At 32.5% G+C, this 15,008-nt stretch overlaps 2 protein-coding genes across 2 annotated transcripts; one reads left to right on the plus strand and one right to left on the minus strand.

Annotated features, from left to right (window-relative positions):
* Nucleotides 1-3,260: 3,260 nt before the first annotated feature.
* LOC131843257 (uncharacterized) lies at nt 3,261-7,847 on the plus strand. Its single transcript, XM_059191887.1, has 2 exons — nt 3,261-3,466; nt 3,674-7,847. The coding sequence occupies exon 2, from the start codon at nt 3,730-3,732 to the stop codon at nt 7,780-7,782; it is 4,053 nt and encodes a 1,350-aa protein (XP_059047870.1). The 5' UTR covers nt 3,261-3,466; nt 3,674-3,729; the 3' UTR covers nt 7,783-7,847.
* A 1,205-nt stretch (nt 7,848-9,052) lies between these two features.
* Nucleotides 9,053-11,426, minus strand: LOC131843258 (ubiquitin-conjugating enzyme E2 J2-like). The gene has a single exon (XM_059191888.1). It carries the CDS (start codon nt 11,213-11,215, stop codon nt 10,532-10,534), a length of 684 nt encoding a protein of 227 aa, XP_059047871.1. The 5' UTR covers nt 11,216-11,426; the 3' UTR covers nt 9,053-10,531.
* Between the last annotated feature and the right edge of the window lie 3,582 nt (nt 11,427-15,008).

The following is a 15,008-nucleotide window of genomic DNA, read 5'->3' on the forward strand; positions in this document are numbered from 1 at the left end:
AAAGACAGACAGTCAGTTTTTAGGTGTATAGATACTCGTACTTGTAGGATAGCACCATTGCCCGCAGAGTCCCATCCCCCCCCCAATAATAGAGTTTGGTCTAAAACGTGAAAATTCTAATAAGAATCAGAGCAGATATGAGTAGACAGCAAATAATCTTGTAATAAATCAAATACCGTTGTTACTAAATAATATAAATTAATTGTTAAGACATAGGTAATGTAAATATTTTATCATCTACATACATATATCAACTAATAGAGAGAGACATGTTAGTCCTCTTTTTATGTAGTAAGTAATAGGTAGATATCTGTCGCTTTCTTTATGGCGACTTTTTTTTGCTTACCTATATTTTATTCCTGTGCGTGTCTATTCCTCACTTTACCTATATACCTATCTAAATTGGCAACTTACCATCAGTTGGGCCGGTAGCTTGTTTGCCATTCAAATTAGGTATATAAAAAGAGCTGATTTTGTTATGAGAAAAGTAAACTTCGGAACCACTGCACCGATTTCAGACATTCTATCATTATTTGAAAGATATTTTTTTACAACTCACACAACGTCTTCTAGTGCCAACCTAAGCAGAGCTTATGTTATGGGTAACATAACAAAACAAATACATAAATTTTTGTTCTGCTGTTCAATACTACAAAAACGTTTGCATCGTGCAAGAAATCAAACTCATGATCATGAAAGCAAAACGGTAGATATGCTAAACAGCTGGACACCGAAGTTATCGTTATTCCATCCAGGTATCCAATATATTAGATATGTATAAAACCTGACACATTACAGGTTCGGGACCCTTCGATCTGCTAGTCCGATTTACACTACTGGTTATTTTGTTTTGTATTTTACAAAGCATGTTGCATTGTATTGAATACAGTACAATAGTATAACATTAGTTAATGATTTTAGTTTTGACTGGTAAGTAACCAGACTGCGATGCCGAATATAAAGTTTCCAAACCATATTCGTTCTGAAGATACCTCGCAATATACTTAGTTATAGATTCAAAAAAGAGGAGAATTTGATCACTAACAGGGAAGATTATCGCGAACCAGTGGTCAGGATTCCGCACATGCTAATCGCAGCGGAATTAAACAAAATAATAAACTTAGAGTGATGAAATGGACTTCCACAAAGTACCTAACACCTAATTCGTTAAAATAAATAGTATAACACCAAAAAGCGTGAATTATTTTATACTTTTAAGTACAAAATTACAAGTGACAATCTGAGATGACCAGAATTGCCTCGTAATAACACCTCTATAACATCAGGCAGAACTTTTTTTATCTACTGGATAAGTAAAACACAAAACAGATACTTTTCGTAAATAGTATGTAAGCTTACCTTACCTTTAGCTTAGTAAAAACAAGGCAAGGCCTTGTTTTTACTTTACCTTAGTTTTAGTACCTTTCGATTTTTTTTACGTACAGTTTAAAACTTGACTGTAAGTTTATGTAAGTAATCTTACTTTACCTTAGCTTTCCTTGCCTTATTTTTACTTCTCCTTAGTTTCAGTACCTTTCTATTGCAATCAATATGCTTTATTGCTATATTAATGTTACTCTTAATTCGACACTATTTTTTGTGATAGAAAATAATGCGATGTAATTTATTTCATAAATTTATTTTCTTTTATTCAATAAATAATAGTACCTATGTAGCCTGCCAAGATTAGCTTGGTTTTTTCCATAGAAGGATATTCTCGTAAATTGTTCTTCCAAAGAACACTCAAAATTCTATAAATATTGTTTAAGTGCCATCTGGTGCTTCTGTGTTCAATTTCTGAGGTACGTGAATTTAAAATAAGCTTTTGTGTTAGCATACTGGTACTGGTACTCAAAATTCAATAGGTATACCAAGTTTCAAGTATAGTATATTATTTATGGGTATACATTAGATATGACAAATGTTGTTTCTGATTCTGATTCTGATTTCTGTGTTGTTAAAATCATCAACATATCTGCAGGAAAGACATCTATATATGTAGGTATAGGTATAGACAAATGCAAACGGATTATAAAATATACAATTCGTTATATCCATGTCACGTAATATTAAAAATTAAATATTCACGAAATAATTAATAGACTTACTTATCTACATGTAAAAAAATATTCAATAAACAAAGAACGAAATTAAATTATATAATAATAGCTATCCCGGCAAACGTAGTTTTGCCATATAAATTAAAATCACTATTAAAAAAATAGGGATTTCTAGTAGAAGGGCGGAAATTTAGGGTTTAATACCACACATTAAACAAATAAAAAAAAATATGCAAATGAAAAAAAATTGGGGTGAGCCATCCGTAATACTTATGGGTATAAAAATTAGTTACAAACTTATTTTCAGATATTGAATATACATATAAAATTTCATCAAAATCTGTCAAGCCGTTTCGGAGGAGTATAAACACGAAAACTGTGACACGAGAATTTTATATATTAGATAAGTAATGTAGTAATTAATCATAATACTCTTAAACCTGCCTGACTCTACTAGTACTCCGAGTATGATGAATAAGCCAGCCATCATTGCATGTTATTACAAATACTTTTTGAAAATCCAACAAGCCGACCAAGCATGACCACGTCCCACGCCTAATATAGGTAGGTAATCTACTGGATAATCTTAAAAACTACAAATTTAGGAAAATACACAGTAAGGCTTTTACTTTAAAACCTAATTTCAAAATCCAATTTTCCATCCAATATTCCAATGGAAACGTAAAATAACCGACATGTGTGGACGAAACCGCGGTTTAATTTTAGTATATGAAAAAATAATAGATATAAAAAAATAATAAATATTGTACACAATTTAATTTAACTTCCATAACTTTAATAAAGGTAATTTCTTCTTTAAACTACAAAACGATAGCAACAAAATACTAAATCTCCTCATAGTGCCCTCTATTGTCATTTAATAGATATCCTATAATACAAATTAAAGTACCGTTTACCGTGATGCGTCATTTTCGCTTCGAGTTCTCCACCCTATTTTTAACAACTTGGACATAATCAATAGTTCTTCATTGATTTGCTTGTAGTAGATGTCAGCACTAGCGCATTGTGCGCAATCAGACATGTCTCTAATTATCTGAAATTACTAAAAACAATCGTAATTTGTAATTTACAGTATGTGTATGCATCTATCAACGTTATTTAATAAGATACGTACTTAGATTTATTTTATTTCATTTAATTATTAAATAAGTTACAATTTGACTCAGTCACCAAGCAGCGGATCCCGCGAGAAAGCGTCGCCTTCCCGTTACTCTTTGGCGTCCTCGTCGCCCGTGTCAATACTTCAATAGAGCAACCAAACACCGCCATCTTGCGTTCTTATTGTCAACTTCCTTCAATCGTATTCAGCCAGTGCAGTGCACAGTAATTTTGTGTTGTGACGAAGGCAAGAATTGAAATACTAACTAGTGTTTGTACTTTTATTGGTAAGTTTTCTGAATATATAGTAATAAAGTGGCGGAAAATTCAATTTACATATCTTTGGAAAACATACATTATTGCCTAACAAGTCCGCTATCCCGCAGAGATACCTTTAAACAATAAACTCATTCTAACGATCAATACTTATAGAATATAAGTTTATTTTATCCTGATTATAAATAAAAAATGTTAAAGTGTATGTTTTGTTTCAGTGTTTTGAAATGGGGCAGTGATAACCTATAATATAAGTATTCGATTTAGATACACAATGTCCGACGTAAAGCAAGTGAAAGTTGACAACTGGGGCATTTATTTCCTCCAGAGATTAAAGCACTTTTTTAATCGAACTGATTATTGCGATCTCATTCTTCAGTTTCAAGATAATGCTCAACTAAAAGTGCACAGACTTGTTTTAAATGCATGTACAGAGTATTTTGAACTCCTTGAAAGAACATGTGAAATGTATGAGGATTGTTTGGTGATGCCAGATGACTTACAAGCTGATGTTGTGGTCCCTATTGTAAACTTCATGTATACAGGTCAGCTTGAATTCAAGATGGATACATTAGAGAAACTGTATCAGACATCATTGATTATGAATATGCCTGTACTGTCTAAACTACTTGAAGCTCACAGAGTACATCCAATAAAAACTTCAACCCAAAATTATAGTGCTTCTAAACGAAGCTCTAAATCTAATAATTTTAATAAACAAACATTTCAACCTTCCCATCCAACATCTTCGTCCTCTTCAAACAAGCGATCTTATGGTAAAGCTTTTGAAAATTCCTATAGTGCTACAAACAAAGAAAAGAAAAAAGTTCTCCCCAGTAAGTCTGACACTCAAGAGTCTACTACTATTTCGAGTTTTCCTACATCTACAACTCAACAAGAACCTGCAACATCTAAAAAACATATATTTGTAAATTCTCGACCTACACGATATGAATTGCCAGAAGAATTAGATACAGACAATATTTTTGAAAACTCATTTGCAAGTATATCATATACATCCAAACCTTTAATGGTTCATCCTGACACTACTAAGCGATATCCAGCAAAGAAAAGTGGTATATTCCGTGATCCACTGGATCCAAAAAGAGCCAGTAACAGAACATCAACATTGGACATAGTTGAATGCAAAAAAATCATCAAAACTGACATATTTGAAGATGACAACCTGGGAGATGAGATTGATGACAATGATATATTTTCATCGAATTATTCAAAAGTTGAATTACGTAAAGACCAAAATCAACTATTTGATCAGATTTTAGACAATAGAGATGGTCCAAAAGTGACCATAGAATCAAAGGATAATAAACAAGTAAATAACATAGATCATGCTAAAATCATTAGTGAGGTACTAAAAAAATATCCACATTTAATGAAAAGTAACAAGAACATTAAATTGAAGATCCTTAATACACCAAGTAAAACTAAGAAACTTAAACCAATTACCATTGAAGAAAAGGAGGTAAAACCAAAAATGGATACTGCAGATTTTACATATGAGACAGATGTCCTAGATTTTAAAGAAGCTGCAAAATTAATTGCTATGGGAGCTGAAAATGTTAAAGGCCCATGGATATGTCTCATATGTGGAACACCTGGTAGGGCCTTACATTTCCCTTCATATTATAAATTCCGTAGACATTTGGTCAATATACACAATGAAAAACCTATGTCAACAATATGTGAATACTGTGGTTTTAAATCATACAAAAGAAATTACATGTTGTACCATATGTATACTAAACATGATATTGAACCACCACCACAATTCAAGTTCCCTAAATGTAATATATGCAATTATGTTGCCATAAATGAAGGTTTTCTTGTAAAACATAGATTGACTCATTCAGACCAAAGAAATTTCAAATGCAATGCTTGCAGCACATTTTTCAATACAAGCAATCAGTTGATGACACACTTTCAAAAAACGGGTCATAGACAAAATGCAGATAAAAAATCTGGCCTGCAGTGCATTTACTGTCATAAAATATTCTTAAGAGATAGTAATTTATATAGTCACCTAAGAACCTGTCATAAGCAAGCCGCAAAGAGAGATGGCGTCATAGATGATTCTGATGATGATAAGCACATGGAGGAAAAACCAAAAGTAAATCATGGTTTTGTTAAATCAGAATCTTATGATAATGAATCTGAAGATATAGATGTCCAATTTCAAATTCAACAAAGACCAGATGGAAATATACATGTAGTACCTAAAAAATCAAGAGTACAACCAGTACAAATTCAAAAGCAGAAAATTTTGAATGCAGGCTTTAGTACACCTGCTCTCAAGGTTCAACAAGGACAAAAGCCAAAAGTTAATCGACATCTTTCCATCCATCACGAATACAGTCAGGATAGCGATCCATCTCCACAAAATATTTTAAATGAAGAAAATGTAGTTGTAATAGATAATATTGACTACATTATGAGAGATAATCAACTAATACCCAGAAAAACGAAAATACCAGAAAATGAATATGTTATACCAGAAATTATGAACACAGATGGTGAGGCATCTAAAATGATACTAAAAAAATCCAACATTGGTCAGCCAATACAAATTGTTGTCTCAAATGAAGAAGAATACAAAACTCTTATGTCTTCCAATCACTCTATTATATTTGACAATGGTAACACAAATAAAACATTAACAGTATTAGCTGCACCACATAGTACGTCGTTGGATACTACAACTATAGACTTGGACAACACTCAATCAAATGATATGATGATTATTCAAGATGAATATCCACTAAATGTCTCAGAAGCTGTAGTAACAGATAACTCAAATATTGTTGTTGTTTACAGCCACCAAATGGGACATGTTGATGATTCTGATAAACAGTATCAAATAATATCCTCACAAGACATTGGAGCACAATATGTTCAGTCATCAGCAATGATAACACAAAATTATGAAACAGTTACTACATCTACTCCAGTTATGAGCGCACATATTATAGATGCTCAAGTAGAAGAGTCTTGGCAGAATAATACTGCACAAAACTTACAGAATAAACAAATTAATGTAACTCAAGAAACACCAATACAAACTATTCCTCAAACTACACCAGAAGCAACAAATAATGAAACAGAAACTACATTAATAGAGCTCCCCGAAGTACAGCTAATACCAGTGTCAAAGGAAATTCCTGCTGAATTGAGTGAAATGCATAATGCTTTAAATCATCCCAACGTGATTGATATTCAAAATATAGTCGAAAAAGATAATACAGAAGAAATACAAGAGCTGGTCATCAAAGATGTACAAAATCCGATGTCAACTTCTTCGGAAAATACCCCCTGTGAAACAATGTCTGAAAAAGAAATAACTACAGCTTCAGCAATCGACACTCCATCAAAGGCAACAGTTGATTCACAAAACGACAGTATAATGGAAAATAGTATCCAGATATTGTCAGAAACTACTGTTCCCTCTGTTGTACAGCAAACCATAAGTGCGCATAATTATCCCGACATTATAAATGAAACGAAAGCGCTAGATGAACAGACCGTTGAAAATAATTTGTGCACAGATGGTATTGTGCAGGACATGGAAAATCCAAGTGAACCTCCTAACATTGCAGAAACAATACCTTTAAATCAGATCAATCATATAACACCCAATACGGCAAAAGTACAAGTCCAAAATTTAGCATCAGAGTGGTCCGAGGATGAATATGAGGCTACAACACAAGATTCAAGTGAAGTTAATGAGAATACCGACTCAGTGATAGATAATACAACTGCTGTTGCTGAAGGAAACCCACCTGAAATAGAAGAATCTATTGAAAATATTCAGCAGGAAATGGCAAAACAGCTAGCTGGTGATTCTGAAACAGATGTGACAGAAATGGTGAAAACGTCACATGAAACTATAGATATTGCAAACACTTCATCACATGATAATATAATACATCTAGACACTGATGTACAGCTGCCATCAAATATAGTCAATAACACTGAAGGAGGTCAGGAAAAACTGACGTCGCTTTTAAATGATTGGGATGATAATGACTCCCAAGAAGAAAATAACTCTTCAAATGCTAATGAATGTGAAGAGGAAAATGAATGTGAACATGGAAATGAACTTGAACAGGAAATCGAAAGTGAACAAGGAATTGAATGTGAACAAGAAAATAATGATCAAGTAGTTTCATTAGAAAATAATACTACTACTACTGAAAATGTTCCAGGTGTTATCAGTGATGCTGCTATTATAAAGCCCAATTCAAGTAAAGATAATAACATCACAAAATTGGTTAGTGATTGGGATGATGATGAGGAAGAGAATAAGGCATAAATAATCACTATTTAATTCATGTAGTAAATCTTTTAAATCGATTAATTAGATACATTACATTTTTTACAAAACCTATGGAAAAGTAAGGTCTTAATTGAAATGCCTTATTAATGAAAATAGTATAGTTGTAATGTAATTCATTCATTAATGAGTTAATGTTATAGCAAATAATGGAAACGAAGGAAGTAGGTTATATCTGATAGAAAATAAGGGATTAGGGAATAATATTAATATAATTATGCACATAATTAATTGTTATATTGAATTACTATGTACACTATAGAAACTTGCAAAATAGGACTATAGTAAGTAGATTTAATACTGCATATTTTGTTACTGATTCTATTAAAATGCATGTTTTACATAATGTATTGGAAATATGTAAGTAATAACATTTAATATGTCACATTAATATTTTATACTTATATTATTTGTAAGGGATTATTTTATAATGATATTTTATATGCGCAATAATAAGAAATGTATATGTATCACTGTGTGGTATGAAAGTTTTACTGGTAAAATTAAAGAGTTATATCTTTACACCAGGTCTCTAACGGGATCAATAGAATTGTATTTAAAATTGCAGGTACTTTACTGTAATTACTGTAATTTTGATAATTAACTATATTGTTAAATTATCTGTGGATAGCAAAATATGTTTAGTATTAATATAATATAATAGTATAATATAAAGGTAAGTGACCTGTGAAATCTAAATTTCCTGTGTTGTATCTATATATGCTACCTATAAGAGTTTATGAGTAGATGTGTTTACAAACCAATATTATTTGTAAATTAGCATATTATTAGGCTTGCTTGAAAAATTAAAATAAATGATAAAGTATATGATGAGATTTTTAATAAAACATGAAACATCAATATAAAAATACACTTTACTGCATTTTAAACAATTTCCTTTATATATATAGGTAAAGTACAGTGTGTGTAACACGTAATAAATCTAATATTCACGCAATGTTTTGTGTGGCAAGTGATAATAAATATAAAAGAATACAATCCAACACAATCTGATATTAAATTATAGCTAACATACATACTAGAGAAGACACCACTTGACATTTCTGTCCTAATAACCACCTCATTCTCCCCATGAAAAAAAATACTGAATTCATAACAGCAGAACCAATACTGCTAGCGCCCTCGGCATCTTCTCTATACATTAGTACAAAATATCTCAATGACTAAAATATTGTTGGTATTTCTAAGTCACGCATTCAGACTGTCATTGACCTTACTTATTAAATATCAAATAAACAGAAATCCTTTTGGTATTTCTTACATTAGTATGTGCAGAATATTCATAACTAAAACATTTTGTTAATATATACCTGCAGTCCTAAGAAAAAAGATGGATCAGTTAATGTAATAAAGACACAACTTTATTATCATATTATATGAAAATGATACTTTGAAAATTGCAGTAAGTTGCGAAGATGACTATAATCATAGTAAATTATAATTCATTACATAGGTGTTATAAATATAACAAGAGATAAAGTATTTTATTAATGATAGTATAAATGCAATAATTATAATACAGAATATAAATACTTTGGATTTTAATAAGATTAATATTTTTCAAAGCTAATTCTTACTTAGACAAAGCAACATGCCTACTGCTGTGATGCAAAAATTATTTTAATCATTAATGTGTGCTTTAACATTACTTATTTCTATATTATTTATTTTATTTCTTACAGCATTATTATATAATTTTATTTGTGCATGAATATAATCCCCAGTTATTGAAATTTAGTTAGCCAATATAATTCTTACTAGTATAACAACTAATCCTCAGTATTAGCAATGCATGAAGTAAGTAGTATTGATTATGTTTATAATTTTATGTGGATTTTTATACCTTATACTATTTTCAATAGGTGCAGCCACTGTACCTTATAATTTAGTTTTTTTTTTATTTTGTTTGTTCAGATATAATAAAAACTGACAGATAAATACTGCACATAACATGTCAACTTACAGTTTAAGCATTAGCTTGTTTTAAAATATCTAAATAGATATAACTACTTACTTATCATCATTATAGCTATGCTATTACTATAAAAAATACAATGGCTTTCATACAATATATAGATTTATTCAATAATGAACTTGTATTTATGCAAGTACTATATCTGCAATTTCATGAGAGATAAGGTATAGGAAACAAGATCGACTATCCCACACTATGTGCAATTTGTGTTTAAATTTTGGTAACGTTGCATCTCAGAACAATATTGAACAGCCAAATTGTGTCACAGTATACATACACAATTACAGTTCATTGAAAATCTTTTTATTAACATTTGCAATTACAGGTGATATCTATAACAATCACAAGCTATACACCACTACTTACATAAAGCAGCAGAGATTGCCAGCCTCAGTGTTTACAAACTAAAGTAAATAGCTGTGAAAGTAAAAGTATATACAATAGAAAGTTTATATACTATACCACACATATTTATTGCATATGCACATCTAATATTGCTTTAGTTACAATTTCAAACTGAGAATGTGTATCAAATAAGTAAAAAAACACAATATAAATATTATATAGCACTGTATTCATTTATTGTAAATATTTTAAGAAATGTAAAGGAATTACCATCTTGTTGGTACTGAGTTGCAACCATTTACCACAACAAATTAAAATTATTTGCTTCTAATGGAATATATATTTACAAAATAAATTACAATATGTACATTTACAAATAAGGTACCACTAATCATTAGATATCGAAACTAAAACATATTTGACCATATATGCCAAAAAAACAAAGCCAACTAACACAAACAAATTAGTTATAATATAATACATGCTGGATTGTTGTTCTGTAGTCACATCACTTTCGCCACTTGTCATATTGGTGTTATCAGATTGGAGCATAGCCTCTTGTCTCTGTTTCAACAGGTGATCTATCTCTTCCACATACTCTGGAAATAGCTCGCAAAACATCTTATTCTTCAAATTAATCTCCAGTGATTCAGCTGCCAGACATCGTTTTTGGTAATCTGAAGTCTCTATAGAGCCCAATGTTGGTGTCTTTTCCAGCATAAAGCTCAATAAACCCGTCAATATAGTGGAAATGGACCAGGCTGGATTCCATGTGTCAGGATGAAAATCGGTTATGCTTAAGCACAGTCTTGTGTTTGTTTTGAATCTTCCGTTTGGCGTAATCATGTAAATAGACGGCGGCTTGAAAGGGAATTCCCTCGGAAACATAATTTTTCCATGGTAATAACCTCCTTCGTAAGGACTTTTCTCTGGACCTTTGACAACGTAATGCCATTCAAGGATATTCGAGGGCACAGGCTCTGCGGTCACGTATGGAACAGGATCATTTTTCAGTCTGAGGTAATCCTGCTTCAATCTACTAGTCGCTCCTGTGACTTTGGTTTTAGCCATTGTTCACCATGCACTATACATACAACATGAAAAAGGTTACGACACAATATGGTCTGAAATATATTAAAGATAGTAATGTTTAAGACAAAAACACGACATTTAGTTTTCCAAGACGACAGTTCGATTTTAGATTCAGTATACACCAGAAAATTGATAAGTAATTGCCAAGTATATTAGACAGAAAATAATAAATAATAGGTAGTGCATGTCAATCAAATACACGTCGAAGTCAAAGACGTCAGTCAAAACTGATTATTACATTATCGAATATGTTTAATCTGGGACTAAATATTAAAAAATTCAATAAATGCTAATCGTCTACATAAGACATGCTATATAAGCATAAGAATAATCTAATTATATGAATACTTTCTATTCTGTAGTTGTGATACCTATGTTCTCTTATTATTATTGGAGATAGTATGAGATTTGATATTGTAATACACCATATAAACCATGTCTATCAAAAAAACAACCCGCGATTGTATGAAAATGAATTTATTTTATTACTATTTAATTATCTGTATGTACGTGTAGAAAAATAGTACTGAGAGATTCATTACAGACTTGTAATATTTAATATTCTTAAATCTCAAATTGCATTAGAAAACCTGTAACACCATACCTCTAGTAAAATGAAAAATAACTATTTGCTGTCTATCAGACATATTTTAGATTTATTCCAAGTAAATTAAGAACAATACCTTGCTTTCAAAACCTTGGCTAACTCATCACTCCCTGGTAGTGCTGAATATTTATTCGTGGCGATTGATGTTAGGGGAATTAAGTTCGTTCTTGGTGTTGTTTACTGTCCCCCTTCCACTGATTACTTCCATGACATTGAATCTGTTTTCGAAATCATTATGGCGGAACACACACATCACATCATTATGGGGGATTTTAACACTGATTTGCTCCGAGACACTCACAGATCTCTCAAACTACGCACTATAGTGGAGTCGGCAAGCCTTTCGGTGTTACCCCTTGGTCCTACTCACACTAATACAGATTCCCCTGACACCTGGCTCGATCACGTTTTTGTCTCATCTCCTGAATCCGTACTCAAACATGGCCAATTTCCTGCACCGGGTTTCTCCAGACATGATCTCATATATGTTACATAGGAATACAATATTAAAACTTTTAAGCCTAAACCGGCCGTAATTCGTCTACGTAATTTCTCTAGAGTAGATTTAACAGTATTAAGCCAGGAAGTGACAGCCGTTGATTGGTCATGCGTATTGTCTGCCTCCTGTATTAACGACAAGGTAGCTGCGTTTAATCATTCAGTTCTTAAAATCATGAACAAACATGCTCCTGCCCACTTTGTCAGGGTTAAGAGACAGCCAGCTCCTTGGATAACGGAGGTAGTTCGTATTGGCATGAGAAAACGTGATCGTGCTTTTAGAATATTCAAAAGGGATCGCTGCGAAGAGAACTGGAGGTACTTCAAAATTGCGCGCAACCGCTGCAACTATATGGTAAGAGCTGCTAAACGCCGTTACATCCACTCGAATATTCAAAATTCTTCTTCGGCCAATATCTGGAAGTTTCTCAAATCACTTGGGCTGTGCAATCAGCCCAATGATTTCTCCTCTCACTTTTCAGTAAATGAACTAAACTGACACTTTTCGACTGTTCCTGCTCTGAATAATTCTCAGAAATCTACTACATTAGCTGAGATAACATCCTGGCCTAGACTATCCGTAGAATTTTTATTTTCACCAGTTACTGATGATGAAGTCTACAAGATAATATCCTCCATTAAAACTAATAGTATTGGTAATGATGATGTGGGTAGGATTATGGTTATTCTCCTACTTGAACATTTGCTTCCAATCATTACTCACATCATCAATTTTTCTCTTTTTTCCTCTGAATTCCCTGAAGCATGGCGCAACGCTTTTGTTATTTCACTTCCAAAAGTGTCATCCCCACAGAATCTTAAGGACTTTCGACCCATTTCAATCCTGCCTTTCCTCTCCAAAATACTTGAAGCTGTAGTACATCGTCAGTTATCAGACTTTGTCTTTAATAATAAACTGGTTAGCCCCTACCAATCTGGCTTTCGTCCGGGACACAGTACTACTACTGCTCTGCTGAAAATTACCGAGGACGTGAGGGAAGGCATGGAACAATCAAAATTAACCGTTCTAGTTCTAATCGATTTCTCCAACGCGTTCAACACCGTGGACCATGATGTTTTACTAGCTATCCTTTCACATCTTGGGATTTCATCATCAGTTGTTAAATGGTTTGGCTCTTATCTTCGTGGACGTCAGCAGGCAGTTCGTGCCAATCAGACATTATCGGATTGGTGCGATCTTGTTGCTGGGGTTCCTCAAGGCGGTATTTTGTCTCCATTACTTTTCTCTATCTTTATCGATTTTACCACAAAAAATCTCAAATGCTCTTACCATTTGTATGCGGACGATCTCCAAATTTACTCTCAAGCTGTTGTATCTGAGGTCAATGAAGCTATTGACCAATTGAATAGCGATCTTGATCATATATTCAATTGGTCCAATAAATTTGGTGTATCTGTCAATCCCTCCAAATGTCAAGCAATAGTTCTCGGGAGTAATCAGCAACTCAGTAAAATTAATTTCGACACTCTACCTCCAGTTCTTTTCAATAAACAACATATCGCGTACAGTTCCTGTGTTAAAAATCTCGGCTTATTAATAGACAGTACACTCAGTTGGAATAAGCATATTAATGAGGTCAGCCGTAAAATTACACTCACTTTACGGAACTTATATAGGTTGAAAAATTTCCTCCCTTTGAGTACAAAAATTCTCCTCGTCCAATCTTTAGTGCTCCCCACGCTGGATTATGCTGATGTGTGCTGTTCTGACATGAACGTAGACCTTTTAAACAAATTGGATCGTCTTCTCAACAATTCCATTCGCTTTATTTTCAATTTGCGCAAGTTTGATCATATTTCCTCTTTCCGTTCTCAGCTTAAATGGCTTCCTCTCCGCTGTCGCAGAAATGTACGTATGCTATGTACCCTCTATTCTATTCTATACGATCCTAATTTTCCTGAATATATTAGTAGTAAATTTCACTTCCATGGGGACAACACCAATCGCTCCCTTCGCACAACTAGAAGATTTTTACTTCATGTCCCGGCACATTTGTCCGGTTTTGTCCATCATTCTTTCGCCGTTCAGGCTATCAAACTTTGGAACGACTTACCCCTTGACATCAGGACTGCCACGAGTAAAATTTCTTTCAAGCGAAGATTGCGGAAACATTATCTTAACATATAATTTTGTATACTATTATTTATTATCTTTTATATATTTTTCTCTTTAGCATTAAGTTTCTTCATTTTTACTACAAGGCGAATCATATTGTATCTATTGTAATATGCTTACACTGTCGGCTGTAATCACTATTTCATTGTCAGATTATTGGTCACATATTTATGTGTATGGTATATTTTTGTATATGTATATGTATTTTTGTGTATATTTGTAGGAATATTTATGTAGTTACATGTGTATATATATATATTTATTCATGTATATTCTATAAAATAATATATTATTGTTTGCACCGCCAACAACTTATCTCTGCACAACTCATGGTTGGCTGGTAGAAAATGCCATTAGGTGTTAAGTCCGCCATATGTACTTTTTACCTATGTATGACGTGCATTAAAGTTATTTAAATAAATAAAAATAAATAAATAAATAAATAAACAATAGCTTTTTATAGCAGTGAAATACAGAGAATCACAATAATTATTCGGGATCCACAGTCTTTTATCGCTAATCCCCATCGG

This window comes from Achroia grisella, unplaced genomic scaffold (assembly GCF_030625045.1).
Source record: "Achroia grisella isolate CSIRO2021 unplaced genomic scaffold, CSIRO_AGI_Agris_v1 utg2946, whole genome shotgun sequence".
Lineage (NCBI taxonomy): Eukaryota > Metazoa > Arthropoda > Insecta > Lepidoptera > Pyralidae > Achroia > Achroia grisella.

What these genes read in the sequence shown, in the direction of transcription:
- LOC131843257 (XM_059191887.1), top strand. Translation starts at nt 3,730, where the DNA reads ATGTCCGACGTAAAGCAAGTGAAAGTTGACAACTGGGGCATTTATTTC.
- LOC131843258 (XM_059191888.1), bottom strand. Translation starts at nt 11,215, where the DNA reads ATGGCTAAAACCAAAGTCACAGGAGCGACTAGTAGATTGAAGCAGGAT.